This window comes from Amblyomma mixtum, chromosome 3 (genome assembly GCF_055824585.1).
Source record: "Amblyomma mixtum isolate Tamu chromosome 3, ASM5582458v1, whole genome shotgun sequence".
NCBI classification, from domain to species: Eukaryota; Metazoa; Arthropoda; class Arachnida; order Ixodida; family Ixodidae; genus Amblyomma; species Amblyomma mixtum.
In genome coordinates, this window is record NC_143014.1 from 95,545,336 (window position 1) to 95,565,109 (window position 19,774).

Below are 19,774 nucleotides of genomic sequence, written 5' to 3' on the forward strand. Positions count from 1 at the left end.
TCAGCCGTATTACGGAGCCTCTACGGCACCCATAAAGACCGAAAGGTGTCAGAACGTCAGGACAAGGGTTCACCTTACTTTTCTGAGATTCGGAGATTAAGGGCTGCCGTAAGTGCCCCGCTACGTGGCTAAGAAACAAACCATAGTTGCCGGGTTATTTTTGGCAAATACTGTACCTATAAGCGCGAATGAGGTGTCCACTCACCCCAGGGAACCATTCTGAGCAGGTCCGCAAACGCAGACTGGGTTTGTACATTGCAATAGAAATATGGGCACAATATGAGCACTGCATATTTCTGCCTACTCTTTGACGCTATGCAAAAATTCGACGACTTACTGCGGATATGTATATGATGAGCCATCTAGAAAAAGGGAATTCAATAAGGAGGATCGTGCAGTGAACATAGCGATAACGTCCCAAAGCGACTGAGGCTATGAGAGACGCCGTAGTGGAGGGCTCCGGAAATTTCGACCACCTGGGGTTCTTTAACGTGCACTGACATCGCACAGCACACGGGCCTCTGGAATTTCTCCTCCAAAGAAATTCTAGCCGCCGCGGCCGGGATCGAACCCGCGTCTTTTGGGTCAGCAACCGAGCACCGTAACCACTGAGCCACCGCGGCGGCTCAAATCCCGGTATTTTTGTATGTGTTTATCTTTTCTTTATATTCTCATAGGTGTGATTAATGCTGTGAGATGCAATGCCGCTCAAAGTTACCCCGAAAAACACGCTTCATGCGCGTTTTTTTGTTTACACGGCTGCTTCTGGGGGCTTACTGTAAGCACCCCTTTGCTGGGGACTAAAAGTTAAACCTTTGGAGTGAGTCGCGAAATGGACAAATGGTTGTGGCAAACGAGTTCGTCCATAAAAGGACTAACCTCTCGACCCCCGTTTAGTTCGTTTTATGTCTTCGAGTTAGCAACTGCCACAGTGCGCATGTTAGCATATACGCTGAGGCAAAAAAAAAAAAGCGAAACGAAAACAAGACGTAGAAGCGTATGTTTGGGATTGGATGTAAGCGGTGCATAGCTATTAGTTTCGAAAAAGCCTTGCACAAGCTGTGAATCTGGACGAGCCTCAATAGCTGTTCTCTGTGTCAAAATAAAGGTATCAAATAAGACGGTACTTTAGCTGACTCTTCAAATATTTAGTCAGGGACAAGAGCTGTGCTCAATAGTACACAAGTTTACAATTTTTGCCTCACACTTTGAGCTTGTACTAAAGCGCCGTCCCGAAAGCCATGCAATGACTGTGTGCAGTGCGCGTTCGCCCTTTGTTACAAAAGTTGCACTAAAATAAATTGATCGTGACCATTAGTGGCACAAGAGCGTTCTTTTTCTCTCTCACGCGTGTAGAAAGGATGACAGGGCTAAATACTCTGGATTGCAAGCGCCAGGACGACGCGAGAGCATCGCGGCAGCGAGGGGATGACCGAAGACGGGGCGAACTTAGACACGTTTTCGTTTGCTTCGAAGGTGAAACGCAACACAAAGCGCCATGTGCAGGTTCTGCAAGAAAGCATGTGTGAAACTGGGCCCAAAAGTTTGCCCATGGCTCATGACAGTGCCTTTCGCAGCTGCGCCTTAAGGGCCGATCGAAGCGCTGGATCAGACAGACGTCTACGTCCGGCTTCGATCGGCGCACTGTCCCTCGGCCTTTTCACACGCGATACTCGGTCAGCAGCGGCACAGCCCCAGTGCTGGCCCGTACGCCCCACCGCGGCGGCATGCGATCGAATTCACTTTGATCACCTTGAGCGCGGCGTGCATGCATTAGCAACGAACTGCTCCGGTCTTTGACGCGGAAAGTTCACACGCTACGCCTCAGCGCTCGGAGACAGCCAGCCGCGGCCGGCGGAGTCGACTGTGGGTCGGTTCGCGCCATGACCACTCTCGTCATGTTGGTGAGGAGCGTGCTGGTATTCACGGCGTCGGTTTTGGGGGCTGTCGAAGGTAAGTATACAGAGCGCGACCTGCACGCACTCTTTTAACCACTTGTAAGCGGGGCGACTACAGTTACAGACGCGTTCGATAAGGTGCTCAGGGCAAGCGCCTCATGGCAACAATGGAGGGCACTCATGCTGCATTTCAGGTGGGACTCACTTCGCTCCTGTGCCAACATTTCCTCCGACCGCCAGTCTCATTCGCAAGCGCATGCGGTTGTCTAATCATGGTTCGGCTGGGTCCACATGCCGAAAGGGCCGAAGCGGTTGGACGGCCTCTCGTCGCAGCCGTCGAGACGTTCTTTATAGAGACGGCGCAAATCATCGCTGAAAAGGACGCGGTAACTCCTTAGCCGGCCGAGAAGGTCCAGACGTTTTTTACCTTAATCGCTCGGAGGATCTGTTCTATCTCATAACTCCAGCGGTTCGGGCATAAAAAAGAACAACCACGCCTTGTGGTTGGACAGCCCGGGTGCTGCAGTCAAGAATCGGTGCCATCTCATCGCCGCAGCACTCTCGTCGCACAAAGCAAGCACATCCAAACACCACAAAAACGCTTCGGAAGCTCTTCTTCTGGATGGTTAATAAAAGCGCTCGTTCCGAAGTATGAACTTTTATTTCCCAAGTCTCTTTCAACTGGGGTTATTTGAAGATCAGTAACCACTGAAACATCAACGGCAGGTTATTTCTTTCCAGAAGCTTTCGTTAGGTTGAACAATCATTCATGGTAAACGAGCGCTCGTTTGCGCTTTTTGCGCTCGTTTACCATGAATGCGTACCAACCACCCAAACTTCTTACGTTAACGCATGTTGAACAAAACTGCTCACTCCCACCCACCCATTGTTTTCCCTTGTAATACTGTTACTCGAAGAGGATTGAATAAATACAACTGCACTAAAAATGGAACTGTCGTCTGATGTGAGAGGCTGTCTAGCTAAACATGCGAACGATACTGATGCGAATGCCGATGCAGCGGTCCGTGCAGGCTCGCCACTGTGAAACGTTATGCAGTATTGTCACGCACGTCTAGTCGAGCTGGCCTCCTTATGGTCTATACCAACGAAGCTTGCGCGAAAGCTATTAATCACTTCACGTTTAATGTTGGAAGATAAGTGCAGGCTATAGTCGTTCACAAGAGCCCAAGAAAATGCTGTCAGCGCATAAAAAAAAAATTACATTAACACTCGTTAGGTAAATTGCAAAATTCAGGCATAGCTCACCTAAATGTTATCAATTTTTTTTAATCTCTGCCGCTTTTACGGTTTTATCCCTTCTTTATTCCCTTCCTTCAATGCACGGTCCAGGCGTCCCCCATGTGTGAGGCTGCTCCCGCGCCTTAACTTGTAAGTGCTTGTAGTAAGCAGATGAACAAGGCCTGGGACTCCGGCAAAACAAGGACGCTCGTGCCTCGAGCTGTGCTAGATGTTCCAAGTGTGAAGCATCACCAGCGCGTACAGGCAGTACTGCTATCGCTATAAGTTTCCCACATTGCGCAACATAGCGTAAACGCAGTCATTGTCTAGCTGTGAAAAGTGTGGGAACGGACTATTTGCGTATGTTATCGATCAGCGCATTTGCGTGCAGCGTACCGAGCCGAGCACGTGCTTCCTGTGTTCAACCCGCTGCTCGCTTGCGAGCTCTGGCCTCCCGCCTACGTGCAGCGTCCGATAGGTGTTGCGTTCGAATCGTTTAGCGGTGTGTTACGACCGCGCGTCCCGCTCGATAACAACGAAGGTTGTACGAGGCATGGGCTACGTGGGTCACTTGATCGCGGACGAGGGCGTGGCCCAGACGAAGATGGGAGCGCGAGGCACGTGTGCGTGGTAAGTGCGCTACCGCACCCCCCCCCCCCCCCCCCCCCCCGAGTATTGGCTGTGCTTAGCCTCGCCCCGTTAACTAAGCTGGCATTACTGTAGCCGGATTCACAACCGGCCGCGGCGGCCGCGTTTCGATGAAGGCGAAACGGAGAAGGCGCCCATGTGCTGTGCGATGTCATGGAAGTCAGCAAAAAGCGATTGGAGGATTGGTGGCTGAAAAGCAGAGATGTGGCATAAGGTTAGAATTGTAGGAAACCGTAGGTAAAGGTGATGGCGTATCTTAATGAGAATTGCCAACACAGTAAACAAAAAAAATAATAAAGAAAGAAAAGCTGAGCATGGTGGCAATTGCCACCACCCCGTTTCAAAGGGGGCGCTCCTATCCATCTATCCATCCATCCATGTCAGTGCACGTTAAATACTATCCCCAAGAGTTAGAAATTATTCCGGAGCCCTTCACTACGGCACCTCTTTCTATATACCTTCTTTTCCTTCAACCCTTTCCCACGGCACGATTGTGGTGTCCACCGAGATATTCAAGCGTCTTGGACTCGGAACTTTCTTTTTCAAACACATTCACAATTTACAGAAAAGACCGTATTGGAGCTAAGGGAGGCGGTGTTATGATTGCTGTGACCAATTCTGTTCCGTCTTCATTAGTTGAGGTTGATTCAGAGCTGGAAATGTTATGGGTGAACATCGGACTGGGCTTTCAAAAAATCTTAACTGGTGTCTGCTACAGGCCACCTAACTGTCGTTCGGACTTCGGTGTTATTCTTCACGATACTGTAGCTAAAGTTCAGTCGCTGTTTCCAAACGCGGTTTTAATTCTAGCAGGCGATTTCAATTATCCAGGCATCAACTGGACTAAAAACAGTGTGCTCAGCGAGTGCACAAATAAAAGTGAATGCATGAAAATGCTTGATATAGCCGAAATTTTTTGTCTAAAGCAACTTGCCACGTTCCCAACCCGTGACAACGCTCTCTTGGACCTGTTTTTTACCACCCACCCTAAACATTCTACAGCTTCGATAACTGACAAAATAAGTGACCACTTTGCCGTTCATGTTACTCTTTCTCTCGAAGTCGAGAAATGTGTTCGCGCAAAGAAACAAATATATGATTACAGAAGGACAGACGTGGAACACCTGACGTCAATGCTAGTCGATTTCATGCCTTTTTATCTCGATGGTTTTGAGAATCGGTCAGTAAACGATAACTGGATATTGCTTCGAGACAAATTACTTGAATGCCAAACTGCATGTGTACCGGTGTTAAAAATTGCCCCTTGTCACCGTAATGCCTGGTTCACCAGAACAATTATGCGAAGTATACGCAAAAAGAAACGCTTATACCGCCATGCAGCCAACTCGGACTCGGAGGAGCGTTGGAAGGCTTATCATGCACAGTCTGTTCTCGTGAAAAAACAAATAAAAAAAGCTAAAGATACCTTCTTTAATACTGATATTTCTAACATGATCATGAACAATCCTAAAAAATTTTGGAAGGTTGTAAATCCACGTTCTTCTAATGTTCTCCCGAGATTGGCCGTGGATGACATGCCGATCGATGAAACCCTTTTGGCGAACCAGTTCAATATGTTCTTTAGCACTGCTTTTACTGATGAAGATTGGTTGGTTGGTTTATTGGGGTTTAACGTCCCAAAGCAACACAGGCTATGAGAGACGCCGTAGTGAAGGGCTCCGGAAATTTCGACCACCTGGGGTTCTTTAACGTGCACTGACATCGCACAGCACACGGGCCTCGAATTTCTCCTCCAAAGAAATTCAGCCGCCGCGGCCGGGATCGAACCCGCGTCTTTCGGGACAGCAGCCGAGCACCATAGCCACTGAGCCACCGCGGCGGCTACTGATGAAGAGTCGATTTCTGAAATGGGTCTTCTTGAAACTGTCGGGTACGCCATGGAAGATTTCACTGTTTCCTGTCCTGGTGTAGAGTGCGCCATTGATCGTTTGCCTTCGAACTGTAGCCCTGGACCGGATGGCATCTCCACAAAGCTACTGAAGCTAACTAAACACATATCGGGACCACTGCTGTGCAAACTGTTCCAGCAATCTCTTGCAACTGGAAAACTTCCTGATGATTGGAAAACGGCTGATGTCATTCCCTTGTTTAAATCTGGAGATAAAAATTCGCTTAACAATTACAAGCCCATCTCGCTCACTTGCGTTTCGTGTAAACTCCTGGAACACATTATATCTTCCCAAATCATGCAGTATCAGGTGAATTCCAAGCTTATCTTTTCTAACCAACACGGGTTTCAACGTCGGCGTTCGTGCGAATCACAGCTTTTTGAATTGATCACTGATCTTCACCAATCTGTTCATTCGTGTCATCCTATCGACGCCATTTTCATTGATTTCGCTAAGGCCTTCGACCGTGTTCCTCACTATCGATTAATCTATAAACTTCGCATTTTGAATTTGTCACCTCAGGTCATCAAATGGATCGAAGATTTTTTAACCAATCGTTCTCAGTCGGTTATCATTAATAAAAATGTCTCTGCATCTGTCTCGGTGAAATCGGGAGTTCCTCAGGGCTCCGTCTTAGGACCGGTTCTTTTCCTCATGTACATAAATGACTTGCATTACAACATCACCTCTAGTATTCGTTTATTCGCCGACGACTGCGTCATTTACCATCCCATTAAAAATCCTCGTGATCACAATATTTTGCAGGATGACTTAAATGCTATTTCTGATTGGTGCACAAGGTGGCAAATGCAAATAAATATTGACAAAACGAAAGCACTCACGTTTACTAAATAGAGGCAGGTTGCACTTCATACGTACTTCATTAGAGGTGATGTCATTGAACATGTATCATCCACTAAATATCTAGGAGTTAATTTATCTTCTGATCTCACTTGGAATGTTCATATTGAGTACATTATTAACAAGGCCGCTAAAACATTAGGCTTCCTGAAGCGTAACTTGCATCAAAAGCAAACCAACAAACCAAACTTCTAGCCTATACATCCCTTGTCAGGTCTCAACTCGAATACGCTTCCATCAGCTGGCACCCTCATCAAACTTATTTAGTAAATTCCATTGAACCACTTCAAAATAAAGCAGCCAGGTTTATTGCCCACGGTTATTCATGTCGGTCCAGCGTAAGTAGCCTTAAGCAAGAATTAAACTTATTGCCCCTCCAAATTAGAAGAAGAAATGCCCGCCTATCGTTCATGCCCCATCTATATCATGGTTCATCAGAATTTCGAGAATTGTTTCTGCGTCCTGCTGCCCACATATCTTCTCGTTTAGACCACCCATTTAAAATCAGCCCCATATTCGCGCGCACAAATTCGTTCAAAATTCACCTCTTTTACTTGGCATCTCACAATGGAACAGTTTGCCTGCAGATGTCGCCTCCATATCTAATCATGCATCTTTCCTCAAGGCTTTAGAAAGTATCTTATGTTAGGCTGTTTTGATTGCTTTGTTGTTATTGATTGTTTTAGACTACTTATCCCATTTTTTCCCCTTCATGTACTGGGTTGTATTCATTGTTGTATTGCGCTCCCTGCCCGGTATTGCGCGTGCTTATAGCTAATTCTGTTAGCCTTGTGTAATCATTCAAATATATATATATATATATTGTATAAATACAGGCTCCAAATTATTTTATTTCTTCCTACATTTTTCTTTTATATTTCTATGGTTATCTTATAAGTGCGTTTTTGCTTATGTGCTTATATAACCAATTTTGAATTGTATTCCCCCCCCCCCCCTATGTAATGCCCGAAAGGGCCCTTAGGGTAAATAAATGAAAATGAAATGAAATGAGACAGTTACTGCACCTTTTCTTTTCCTCAAAAAATGAAAACAGATTTTGAGCCACAGATATTGCGCACTATTTCAATGCTACCAATTAATTTTTCGACTTTTTGCACAATCAGGTATGTAGTCCAAGAAGTCAACTTTCAGGATTTAAGTAATTTGTAACTCTGCTACGAGCGGAGATATTTGGTGCGGGACTGAAGAGCGCAGTGCGGAACCAGTCTTGGCTTGGAAAACTCTCCGACATCCGGACCGTCTTCACCTCGGTTTGGTCGCTTTTTTTGGCCGTTGCGATAACTTCCTTTAAATGCAAGTAGTAATAGTGAGCCTCAGGACGATTTTAGGTAAAGTGGTTTTAGTTCTGACAACGAATACTTCAACAAACCAGTGGAAACCATCAACTGCTGTCCACCGGCAAGCACTGGTTTCTACCTGCTACCGCTGTACTAATTTTCTGTGCCACATAAGATGTAATGGGGATGTTCGCAGTGCTATGGCCGCTATTTGCCGTCTCTCGACAGTACACTCTAAGGAGGAGGGTAATGGCAGCCCCCGTGCATGCGCGCGCTGCCGCACCAGCTGCGCTTCATGACGTGACATCAGTTGATGGGCACGCGCGTATATACAGGGTGTTTCACCTAAGACTTTCTGCAATTTTTAAAAATAAGCTATTTGAATTAGATGCGCGATTTTTCTGGCATAGCACTGTCTGTGGTGTAGTACATCATAATGCAGCTGAGACGTGCTAACTAGCAGGCTTGTTAACCAATATTTAATAGTTAACTTTTAAACTATTACCGTTGGGCTCCTTAATTATTGAGAGGCATGCAGCCCACCGTAAGTAATGTCCATATCCGTTTTTAGAATTTCGAGAACGCGATTATCCTCGGCGCTGTGGCCCAACAAATTTCGCCTACATCGCGCCAAAATACATGCGGTTTGAGAAGCTTGCAGGCAAAGCAACCTCTCCAGTGAACGTAACTCATCGAAATAGCCAAAATTTGTTGGGCCACAGCGCCGAGGATAATGGCGTTCTCGAAATTCTAAAAACGGATATGGACATTACTTACGGTGGGCTGCATGCCTCTCAATAATTAAGGAGCCCAACGGTAATAGTTTAAAAGTTAACTATTAAATATTGGTTAACAAGCCTGCTAGTTAGCACGTCTCAGCTGCATTATGATGTACTACACCACAGACAGTGCTATGCCAGAAAAAGCGCGCATCTAATTCAAATAGCTTATTTTTAAAAATTGCAGAAAGTCTTAGGTGAAACACCCTGTATAAGGTGGCGCATTGTCTGTATCATATCTATCGCTCGACATTCGGTTCGGCAGCATTGAACCCCTGTACGTTTACAGCGGCAGTAAGATACCAGTCCACGCGAATAAGCTGGATGCTAATCCTGAGCAAACAGCCTCGAAATAAGTCCGATCACATTTAAAAGGGCCGAAAGTGCAGAGGCACACCACCTTATTAGTTTCCAAGAACATCGAGTTCCTATGACTGCATCTCTACTGGAGTCATGTCAGCTTGTTTTCTAGTCTTTTTCTTCCCAGGTTATAATGTCCGCAAGACATTTTACTGCTCTTCTGTGTTTTTTGCATGCCTGTATACGCGTCTTTCAACACTGAGGAGCTGTTTTGCGCAGTGACACGTGAGCCTTGGCTAGTGAAGGTCTCCTTTTGGAGCTGAAAATATTATCGGGGTGCAAATCTATTTTTATGCGTAACATTAAGTCACTTTAGCTCGAAACATTTTTATGCCCATAATACATAACAGCCACTTTTTTCATCCATGATATTCGCGTTTGTCTAATTTTCACTGTCATCTTCAATAGGTTTTTTTTTCATTTTACAATTTCTCTTGTGGATTACAGTTGTGCCTTCACTCTTTTAAAGCCTGTCACTCAGAAGACCATTGATATTAGAGATGAACTTACGTGTTAGTACTTCCCAGCATTTTCCAATCAATATATTTAGAGAAAAAGCAGCTTTTTAACACCTCCAAAAGTAGCTGCTTTATATGAGACAGCAAACATTTTTTTTGTTGCTAGAAGTATTTGTCAGTTAAAGCATCGAAAGTTCCAGGTGCTTTGAGCAATAAAGCAAGGGCCGCGCCGCGGTGGCTCAGTGGTTACGGCGCTCGGCTGCTGGCCCCAAAGACGCGGGTTCGATCCCGGCCGCGGCGGCTGAATTTCGATGAAGGCGGAATTCTAGAGGCCCGTGTGCTGTGCGATGTCAGCGCACGTTAAAGAACCCCAGGTGGTCGAAATTTCCGGAGCCCTTCACTACGGCGTCTCTCATAGCCTGAGTTGCTTTGGGACGTTAAACCCCAATAAACCAACCAATAAAACAAGCAACGTTCTATGTACTTCAGAACTTCTGAAATATTTTTCTTTCCACGTGATAGGCCTATAACGTCATAAATATTTGCCACAACTTTTGCCAAAATTTGTATTAGACAAATACAGTTTAACATTACTGCCAAATATTTCTATTTGAAATGCATGCTCTTAAATAGTACATCTGTTTCGCTGAATTTTTATACGCTGCTGTCAATGTAACTGACAATTTTTTCAGTAAAAAATTATGAAATGAAGCTACACAAAATTCCCATTTTTCCTATGGTGCGGAAAGAGTTCAAGGGCTCCGCAAGAAAGTGCATGGGTGTTTTCCTTGCGCACTCCAGCGTTGTACGTTCGGGGTCAAGACTCTAACCCCGACTATATATCAAGCAGCGTCAAGCGCGTTCCTCACGCTGCTTCCACACCCCCCCCCCCCCCCCCACCTATCTTTTTTTTTGTTGTTGCGCACATTTGTCGTGCACTGGATGCGACTACACAATGCCCTAGTACGTATGTTTGTAAAATATAGTTGAGCCCGCTTATAACGACCGCTCGCTTATTACGAACGAGTGCGGTGTACCGTCAAAATATGCAATGGGGCAATAAAAATTCCTCTCAGATAGTTATAGTGAACGAGGACGCCCTAAACTCCCCCTGATGTTGAAGAGGTCGCGCTTCAGCAAGCGCGACTTCATGTGTCTGACCGCAACTTCTCGTGTCTGACTGCAAGGACTGTGTCTGACCGCAGCCGCTACACTATACGGCAAGTACATATAAACAGCGCTAAACAACAGGACGAGATAGAGGAGTAGACAAACACGGCCTGTTGTTTAGCGCTGTTTATATGTACTTGTCGCCATGGGACACCAACTCGCCCAATCTGCCGTTCTTCTACACTATACGGAGTGGGATGTTGGGGCGTAACCATGCATGGGCAGTATGTGCAGTGTAAATACGCAAACTCGGAGCCATGGTATCAAGCAAATTATGAGTGAAAGGCAGCAACCTTTCTTTAGAAAACCATGCAAAAGGACCATTTTTCTTGGAGAGAATCGCGCCTACCGCTGGCATGAAGTCGTCGATCTGCGTGCACATGGAGGTAGGCAACAGCCACTGAAAGCAAGAAGCATAGGGGAATGTATCTTTTTTTATTTGTGATATTCATGATTGGAAGATTAATAGTGTAATTATTTTATCGCTTAAAGGTAATTTATTAGAAACGAGAAGAAAAGCAACCACTTGCTGCCGGTGGGATCAGAACCCACGACCTCCGAATTTCGCGTTCGGTGCTCTACCAACTGAGCTAAGGCGGAGGCTGTCCAGTCTTCGACTTTCGGGGGTATTTATGCTGTGTGTAGCCTAACACTGAGAGCGTTCACAAGCGCTATCCTCGTCCATAGCGGCGGACGTAGCAGTACGTCCTGCATTACCGCTAGTGTGGCGTCGAACGTCATTAAACGGTGAAGGCGGAAGTTGTGCGAGAACCCTTTTATGCTACCTATGGCATCAAGACTGCTAGAACCGAGGCCCTCGTTAAGCTATTGAGTGGGTTCGGAACCCACCGGCGGCATGTGGTTGTTTTTTTTTCTTCTGGTTTCATATCAGTTATGTTTAAACGATAAAATAATGACACTATTAATAGCCCATTTATCAACACCACAAATTAAAATTAATAAAAGCATTCCCATATGCTGCCTGGTCTCGGTGGCTGGTGGCTTTCTCCATATGTATGCTGTAACGAGCCCCTGACGTCCCTTCCCTTGTCTGCTGAACTGCGTGCACATGACATTTGCAGTACGTGCAGCTCTGGGGGCTTATGCGAAAGGACTGTTATTACGACATTACGACGCAGGTGAAAGTTGCACGCTGGAGCCGTACACGTGTGGTTGGACCAGCGACGCGAACACCACGCTCGGCTGGAGGCAACAGGCAGGTAGGTGTATTGATAAGCTATTTGTTGAGTGCTGCACCAACGCACCGCTCGAAAAATTAAACAAAAAACTTGGTACTTATTAGTGCGGAAAGCACTACTTAACTAGCAGGCCGCCGCGGTGGCTCAGTGGTTATGGTGCTCGGCTGCTTACCCGAAAGACGCGGGTTCGATACCGGCCGCGGCGGCTGGAATTTCTTTGGAGGAGAAATTCTAGAGGCCCGTGTACTGTGCGATGTCAGTGCACGTTAAAGAACCCCAGGTGGTGGAAATTTCCGGAGCCCTCCACTACGGCGTCTCTCATAGTCTTAGTCGCTTTGGGACGTTAAACCCCATAAACTAAACCAAACCTAACTAGCAAAGCTGAAAAACCCGTGCTATCTGGAAGCCTCAACCTTTGCCTTGCGCAGCTGCACCGTCAACGCGCGAAACCAGAACCCCCTCCCCACGCGCCGCTGCCGATAGCGGCTGACGATAAGGACTTGCATGCGGTTGCCTTTGAGGCGGTGTTACCTGAAGCGCTTTCGCACATCCTACTCGGTTTAACTACGTTAAAAAAGCGGCCATTTTTTTTTTTGGTTTCGATCCTCGGACAAATTAAATAAGTGAGAGCGATAGGAGCACCGCCTCGATATTTTTCCATTGTTCTAGCCTTTGTGTACAGCTCACATACGCGGACTATAGTACACAAGCATATATGCTACCTTATATGCGTTGTTATTTGTGTCATACATACGATGGACTCGTATAGCTATGAGACATCACTGCAGCGCACGAAAACACACCGAAGAAGAGAGTATATAGACACCACGGACGCCGGACTTCAACTGAGGTTTATTCCACAAAACAGGCTTTTTTTATGTGCAAATGGGGTACTGGCGAAGCCTGTGGCTGAAAAGTATTTCCGTGGTCAGATAACAATTATTCAAGGCAGCAGAAACCAAAACAAACATCAAATCCAAAGCATAGTCATAAGGGTATTTTGCCACTCATATTCAACACATCGACGCGCCCACACATCGCCTACCTGGATGACCCATGAAATGTGTTTGACAAATGTGTTTTTCATTCATTGCTTTAAGGAGGGGAGGGCACAACGATAGCCTGCCGGCTGTTCCGCTCCTGGTGCAGTATTCATCGGGCGCACTGACCTAGAGCCGACTTACCAGCCGCGGCGGCCGCGTTTCGATGGAGGCGAAATGCAGAAACTCCCGTGTGCTGAGCCATGTCACTGCCCGTGAAAGAACCCCATGTTGGTCGAAATTAATCCGGAGCCCTCTGCTACGGCGTCCCTCGGATACCTAACTGCACTGTACACGTTAATTACTCTGTGGGAGAGTGAAAAAGGAGAGAGTTCTCCTCTAGCGCACTCCTTTTGGAGGCAGGCAAGGATGCCCCGGGGTAGATTTCGATCCTTAAATATACGGAATGCCTATTGTTGGCAACGGAGGCATATTACGCGTTAGCGTAAGATTCCCGTTCTACTGAAAATCGGGCGTCGTCGTCGTTGCAGTGGTCGAAAAGAAGGCTGCGTCACACGTGGGGCGACAGATTTAAAGATTGCGGCACGGCTCAAACGTCATTAGTACATTTAAGTAAAGTAAATTATTTGTGAATCAAACTCCGGACCCTATAGGATTGCGAGCGAGACACGTTACCGTTAAGCCACGCAGGCTTTTTTTTTCTTCTTAAATACCGGCTTGACAACAAAACAGGAAAACAATGAGAGTCGCATGGCACCTTTTGACAAGTGTCTTCTGATGAAATGGATTGAGTGATATCAGCTTGTTTAAAAGAGGTAGCCACTTCGTCCTCCGAAAGCACCACGCGTGTACTACATCACACATTCAACAAAGTACTGACAAGGGGGGAGTACAACAATGTGCCCATGCCGAACATCTATTCGCGTTGGGCGTGCGCGAGAACATTAATCAATCGCTCGGCACCCCACCTGTTTCGGCGCATGGCAGGAAGCGTGTTCCAGACGGCGTTATTGGTAGGTCATTGGTAGGCCACGCAGACACCTTTTTCTTTATTGCATGGACGTACAACACTGACAGGCTTCTAGCCTTACTTAACCAGGCCGCATCACGCGAACCAGTCATGCATAGTCACACCAACCTCCATACTGCAAGTTCGGTGCTGGAGCGAGTGTAAAATGAGGTCAGAGTGTGTCAGATGAGCTCATTCAGATTGACCTGGCAAAAACTTTTGATATGGTGCGTCATGGATTTTTGTTTGCAGTCTGTCTTGCTTAAAGGCATAGAACTACGTTATAAAGCCCTGGTAGAGAGTGGGCCGGTAGATGGTTTCTTGATACACACAGGTCTTGCACATGGTCAGAGTATAAAAATGGAAAAATGGAAGAGAGAAAAAAATTGCCTTTGGTTTCCCAGTAAACTTCATATCGGCGCTTTATCGTTTCTTTCACCCTACTCTTTGGCCCCAACCCGTACCCCCTCCCCCCCTCTTTTCAATCCCCTTTTCCCCTCGTTTCCTTTCTTTTTTTTTTCTCTTTGTTTAACTCATCGTTCTACTTTTACCTTACGCCTCGCACTTCCTGCTATCATTTCTCAGGAACCCTTGGCTTCCACACTCCCCCCCCCCCCCCCCCCCTCTTCCTTTCGCGTCTTCTCTTAACCCGCCCTCATTTTCTCCTTCTTTCTGCAACTCCCTTTTTTCCTGTCCACAGGTGCTTCGTTCTCCCATGCTGCTTAATTCATTTATCCGGTCAAAGCAGTCAGTCACACCAAGCCACCTGTCGCAGCTGCACACACAGCCTTTCAAGCCCATGTTCGCTATCTCTATACGCTGCATATCTCCGGATTCTTTTCTGTTCAGCTGGCCTACTTATTTTCACAGTTTTGCAGGACAACCGATTAATCCTCTTTAGCAGCCACCATGCCCGGGCAAGATTCACGCTCCCCATCCTAACATCCTTTCCGCTTCACGCCCTCCTCCCCCTGACCGCATGTCCCTCCTCAAAGTGACGCCCCTATTTAACACCCCGCCCTAAATGACGAACACTTTGGCCAGACAAGTCCTCTTGTCGGAAGATTGCCAAGCACCCCGAGCCTTTCCCCTTCCTTGTTCACTTTGTATGCATGTTATAAAAGGTCTACTACAAGACTGATCGTTAATCAAAAGCTTATAGCATACCTATTGCACCTAAATCATTGGTTCGACAGGGCTGCCCGCTATCACCTTTGTTACTCGCTATATATCTGTAGCCCATATGCCTTGGTATCATCAGAAACAGCAGTTCGCGGCTTCTCGCTTTCGAAATATGAAATTAAAATTTTGGCTTATACTGATGATGTTGCTAGTTTCGGTTCTGATAAAAATGGCGTGCTCGAGGTTTTGCATATAACTGTACAGTTTGATGAGAGTTCGAGTGCGGCGCTCTTAACCTTGATAACTCAAAGGGCTTTTGCCTAGAACACTGGTATGCAAAACCAAGCCTTTTTGGAGGCGTCAGGTGTGACTCCGAAGGTTGGTTGGTTGGTTAGTTTATGGGGTTTAACGTCCCAAAGCGACTCAGGCTATGAGAGACGCCGTAGTGAAGGGCTCCCGAAATTTCGACCACCTGGGGTTCTTTAACGTGCACTGACATCGCACAGTACACGGGCCTCTAGAATTTCTCCTCCAAAGAAATTCAACCGCCGCGGCCGGGATCGAACCCGCGTCTTTCGGGTCAGCAGCCGAGCACCATAACCACTGAGCCACCGCGGCGGCTGTGACTCCGAAGACTTATTTTTGTATGCACGTCGTGCGGTCTTTCGCGTAATGATTGTGAAAGAGGAAACCATGTCTGCGTGGGCAAGAGGAGCCGCTGTCGCGTCATACCGCTGAAGGCGGAGCTTAAGTGTCCCTCAATTTTTTTCTCACCTCAGAGCATTGCAACTTGTTGCAGTTAGCAGCAGAACGGCACTTTTAAACGCGGTAGATCCTGAGGTTGGCAAATAGAGGAGACTGAAGCCGCGATTAAAATCCTGCAGCAACTGCTAGAACTTCGCATGCGTTAAAGAAGAATCTTTTTCCGTTGCCAACCGTAAGTATTCCGTATTTTCAGTGATGAGAACTACCCCACGGCCCTGGCAATATACCCTGCCCCAGTTAGGAAGTGCGCTATAGAGTACCGTTTGCTTCTTTTTATTCCCTTATGGGGTAATTTGTGTTTAGAGTGTACGGGGTGGTGGTGGCGTTGTTTATGTACAATACCTACGTACCGACTTCCTTTTTTTTTTCTTAAAGTAAAAGTCACGTTCACTATGCCAAGTTGTAGGCGTGATGCGCATGTAAATAAGGTCTAGTTGACATTTAAGCGCCACGTGGCCGAGAATAGGCGTGATTTTTTGCTATCCAAGCGTGAGCACAGCCCGTCCCACTGTCTTGCCCTCGTCGTGAGACAAGATAAACGTGGGAACGCAAACCTCACGCTTAGATCGTTGCGAACACGTGCAATGCTTCTCTCCATCACGCACGTACGTATCCGAATACGAAAATATGCTGGCCCTGCCACCGACCGCATTCTTTAGTATTCGGATATGTATATGCGCGGTGGGGACTTTTACTTTTTCTCGTAAGTTGCATTCTCAGTTGTACAGTGAGTGCTCGCGTCACTTTTCGCGGCGAAGCACTTTTAGAAGGTTCGAATTGCGACGACCTTGTGCGAGCTTTGTTGAAGCTGTTGACGGCATGTAACGGTGATCCTTGCGATAACTTCGCAGTGGTGGTGAGCGTTAGCTGTGCGAACTAGGTTGACGTAGCTCAAGCACGTTTGGCGCCTCCTGCAAGTACAGCGATGCACTTGCTCGGTGTTTGCGTTATGCCCAATCGATTGCTTCTGCACAAAAGCACCCTGCGCCAGCCGAGGCAATGCTTCACGCCTGGATGACGCCTGCACCAGGCTATTCCCAAGACATATTTATTTATTTTATTTACAATACTGCTGGTCTTATTGCAAGACCATAGCAGGGGCAATTAGTACAGTGCAAAAAACAAATATAAACATATTATTCAAAGGCAGCAAACATGGCATAAAAGCAGAGGTAGGGAAAAGTGAATTGGCCATAGCAAAAGGATATACAGAACAGATCTTCGACAATGGTAGGCACAATTTCAAAATGCACTCAAAATCGCATACATGACAAGTTAGAAGGGGTTGTCTTCTTGCCTAGATTTGCAGTCACGGTTGCTGCATCGCCACTGTGCATTACGACAAATGCATATGCCTATAAATGCTCGGCCTATAAATTTTGGTCGAATAAAAGTCTTTTATTACTACTACTACTATGATCGTTTGAGGACATTAAGGTAAGAAAAGCACTTTTCGTTTCTAGTTAACTACCTAGTTAGTTTGTGCAGTAATTCTGGCTTGTCTATAGTCGGATAGAACTCAAGAACGAAACGAATGCGTGATAGGGATTGACCACGGATCAACCATAACGTAATGAAAATCGGTCGCAACGCCAATGGTTGAAGAGCTTCGTTTGAGGGACATTTGTCGCTTTGTTCATGCGTTGTATCCGACTGTAGATCCGCGGCCATTGTAGTATGGCGCTTGTCTCTTGCAGGTGTACGGGCCCATTTTACGGCGATTAATTTTTCTTGGCTGTGACTGAGCACGATTCGAAGGTGCAACATGTGTTCGCTGCCCTTTTGGGGCTTTTCGACCGTCATATACGATGACGTGTTTTTTGTGGAAGATAGGATATCCTAACGCAACCTCAATACATCTCAATGTGTGTTGTATGGGGAGGGGAGAGGGGGGGGAGCTCGAAGACATACTCGGTGGCTACAGAGAATGGAGTGCTGAGAATACGAAGTTTGCTGGTATAAGACGACCGAGGCGGGCGCGGGGAGGCCTAAACACTGGGAGACTGCTTCGTTTTGCTGCGGACTTTTTATCATGGTGGTTCCCGACCATCGCATTAGTAAGAAAGCCTTATAAAGAGCACACACTAAAGCTCGCTTGCGAGGCTTTTGCACATTGAATAACTTTTCTAAAATTTTAGCGCAGCTGGTATACTGCCCAGAACAGGCTGCGTTTGCTCCTTTCTCTGGTCCCTCTCGCCCGTTGTATTATCTTGAGTGTGAAAACCTTGTGTGCACAACATTGGGAGTGTGTGCGGTGTTTTTCCATAGCTCTTTCTCAGGATGACTTCCGTAATCAACCGTATTGGTTAGACGCCCACGAATGGTGCAGCTATTGAAAATCTTTTATCACGCTCGTTTTCAGATTGGCGGCGATCAACTTCCCTGGAAACATCGTGTTTAATTCTGTAGATATATTTGCATCCCACAACCTGTCTGGATCGAGGCATCCCAACACTCGCGCTCGGAGGTGCCCATATGTCATCGCCCATTTCTGACCCCCGAACGAAATAATCTCAAAAGGGGAGGGTGGAGGGTGAAAAGAACTGGCACACCTGCCAAGCGTGAAGCAGAGTCGGTGATAACGGCTACAAAGCTTATCTTTGAGCTTGAAAGCGCACCACGCCTAAAACAAGCGTGAAAAAAATACTATCACTCACGCTTGGCAAGCATGTAGCGTCGCGCCGCTCATGCCTGAGAAGCGCGACTTTTAGACGCGAAAGCGCACCGCGCTTAAAACAAGCGTGCAAAAAATTATCGACAATTATGCCTGCTCTGCGTGAAAAATTTTAGTGCATGGCTTTGTATGGCGGTTTGTAGAGGAGCGTGCTTGCTGCGGTTCGCGGTTGACTTCCATTGCCGTTATAGTTCTTGAAGGCCATACTAAGCTATGGTATCTTGGAGACGCGAGCTGCACGAAGCTTTTTGTGCGTGTGTGTTTTTAGTGGGTGTTCGACGGGAGATAATGCACCTGAATTTTAAAGTTCCTTCACTTACCACGGATGACATAACTGGTTTGAATGAACATTTGCATGACATACGTAAAGCCTTCAAGCTTTTGTTTTGCACCCTAAGAGAACAAAAACAGGGGTGGGAAAAATGCACGAACAAAGCATGGCTTCATTTTATGGCAGTCAGCACGCTGAGGGAAATGCAGATCAACTCCCGGACAGCGAAACCCGCCCGCAACGTGTAGTGCGCTGCGTAGAGAACGAGCTGTTCCACGAAAAGACGAAGTTGGAGTCCGTTATGTAAGCAGATGTGCACTTTCACTACGGTTAAGGACCCGGGAAAAATGATGCAGTAGTGAGGAGTAATGGCATTCAATCCCAGCCGCAGCAGCCGCATTTCGATGGAGGCGAAATGCGAAAACTGCCGTGTGCTGTGCGATGTCAGTGCACTTTCAATGACATCGGGTGATCGAAATTAATCCGGAGGCCTTCACTAAGGCGTCCCTTACACCTACCTACCGGGTGTTCTGCACCTACCTGCAGCCGAGGCCGACGGCGAAGCGCTGGTGCGCGCCGAGCAGTGCCGGGCGACCGCCTCCAGCTGCGGAGCGGTGGCGCGCATGTGGAGCCCCCCAGTGCCTGCGTCGCTCTCCGGGGGCGGCCGGGCGCTGCGCTTCGCCTACAAGCTGTTCGGCGACAACCGCGTCTACCTGCGGCTGCTGATGCGCGCCGCCGGCCAGGCCGTCCAGCTCTGGGAAGCGTGGGCCACGTGGAGGAACCCATTCCCCACACAGTGGATCCGCGCCGTGGTCGCCATCCCAAGCTCCCAGGGCAGCACCTTCAGGGTCAGCCCCCAGTGTCGGCGAGCATCGCCCAGCCCTCGCCCTGTCCGAAAGCGACCGAGGGGTCATGGTGTGAAGAAAGGCCAATAATAATAATAACCAAGCCCCTAAGGCGTAAGTGCACGGACCGGCCGTGCAGTCACCACCATGCTCGAACGACGACAGTCATCCCTCGCGAAATCGCAGAGCAAGGGTACCTGTTTCCATCGAATTTGCCGCGGCCATATTTCTGGCACTTCATACAAAAAGAAAAAGAAAATAGAGGGC

General features: G+C 47.3%; 1 protein-coding gene across 1 annotated transcript; it reads left to right on the forward strand.

Annotated features, from left to right (window-relative positions):
- The first annotated feature begins 1,883 nt into the window (after positions 1-1,883).
- Positions 1,884-19,706, forward strand: LOC149351026 (uncharacterized). Its single transcript, XM_089575588.1, has 3 exons — positions 1,884-1,953; positions 11,761-11,841; positions 19,209-19,706. Exons 1-3 carry the CDS (start codon positions 1,884-1,886, stop codon positions 19,595-19,597), a joined length of 540 nt encoding a protein of 179 aa, XP_089431714.1. The 3' UTR covers positions 19,598-19,706.
- Positions 19,707-19,774: the final 68 nt, after the last annotated feature.

Bases quoted from the DNA above. Each gene is read 5' to 3' on its own strand.
- LOC149351026 (XM_089575588.1), top strand. From the start codon at position 1,884: ATGACCACTCTCGTCATGTTGGTGAGGAGCGTGCTGGTATTCACGGCG. The intron at 1,954-11,760 runs GTAAGTATACAG...ATTACGACGCAG, and splicing joins GGTTTTGGGGGCTGTCGAAG to GTGAAAGTTGCACGCTGGAG. The intron at 11,842-19,208 runs GTAGGTGTATTG...ACCTACCTGCAG, and splicing joins CGGCTGGAGGCAACAGGCAG to CCGAGGCCGACGGCGAAGCG.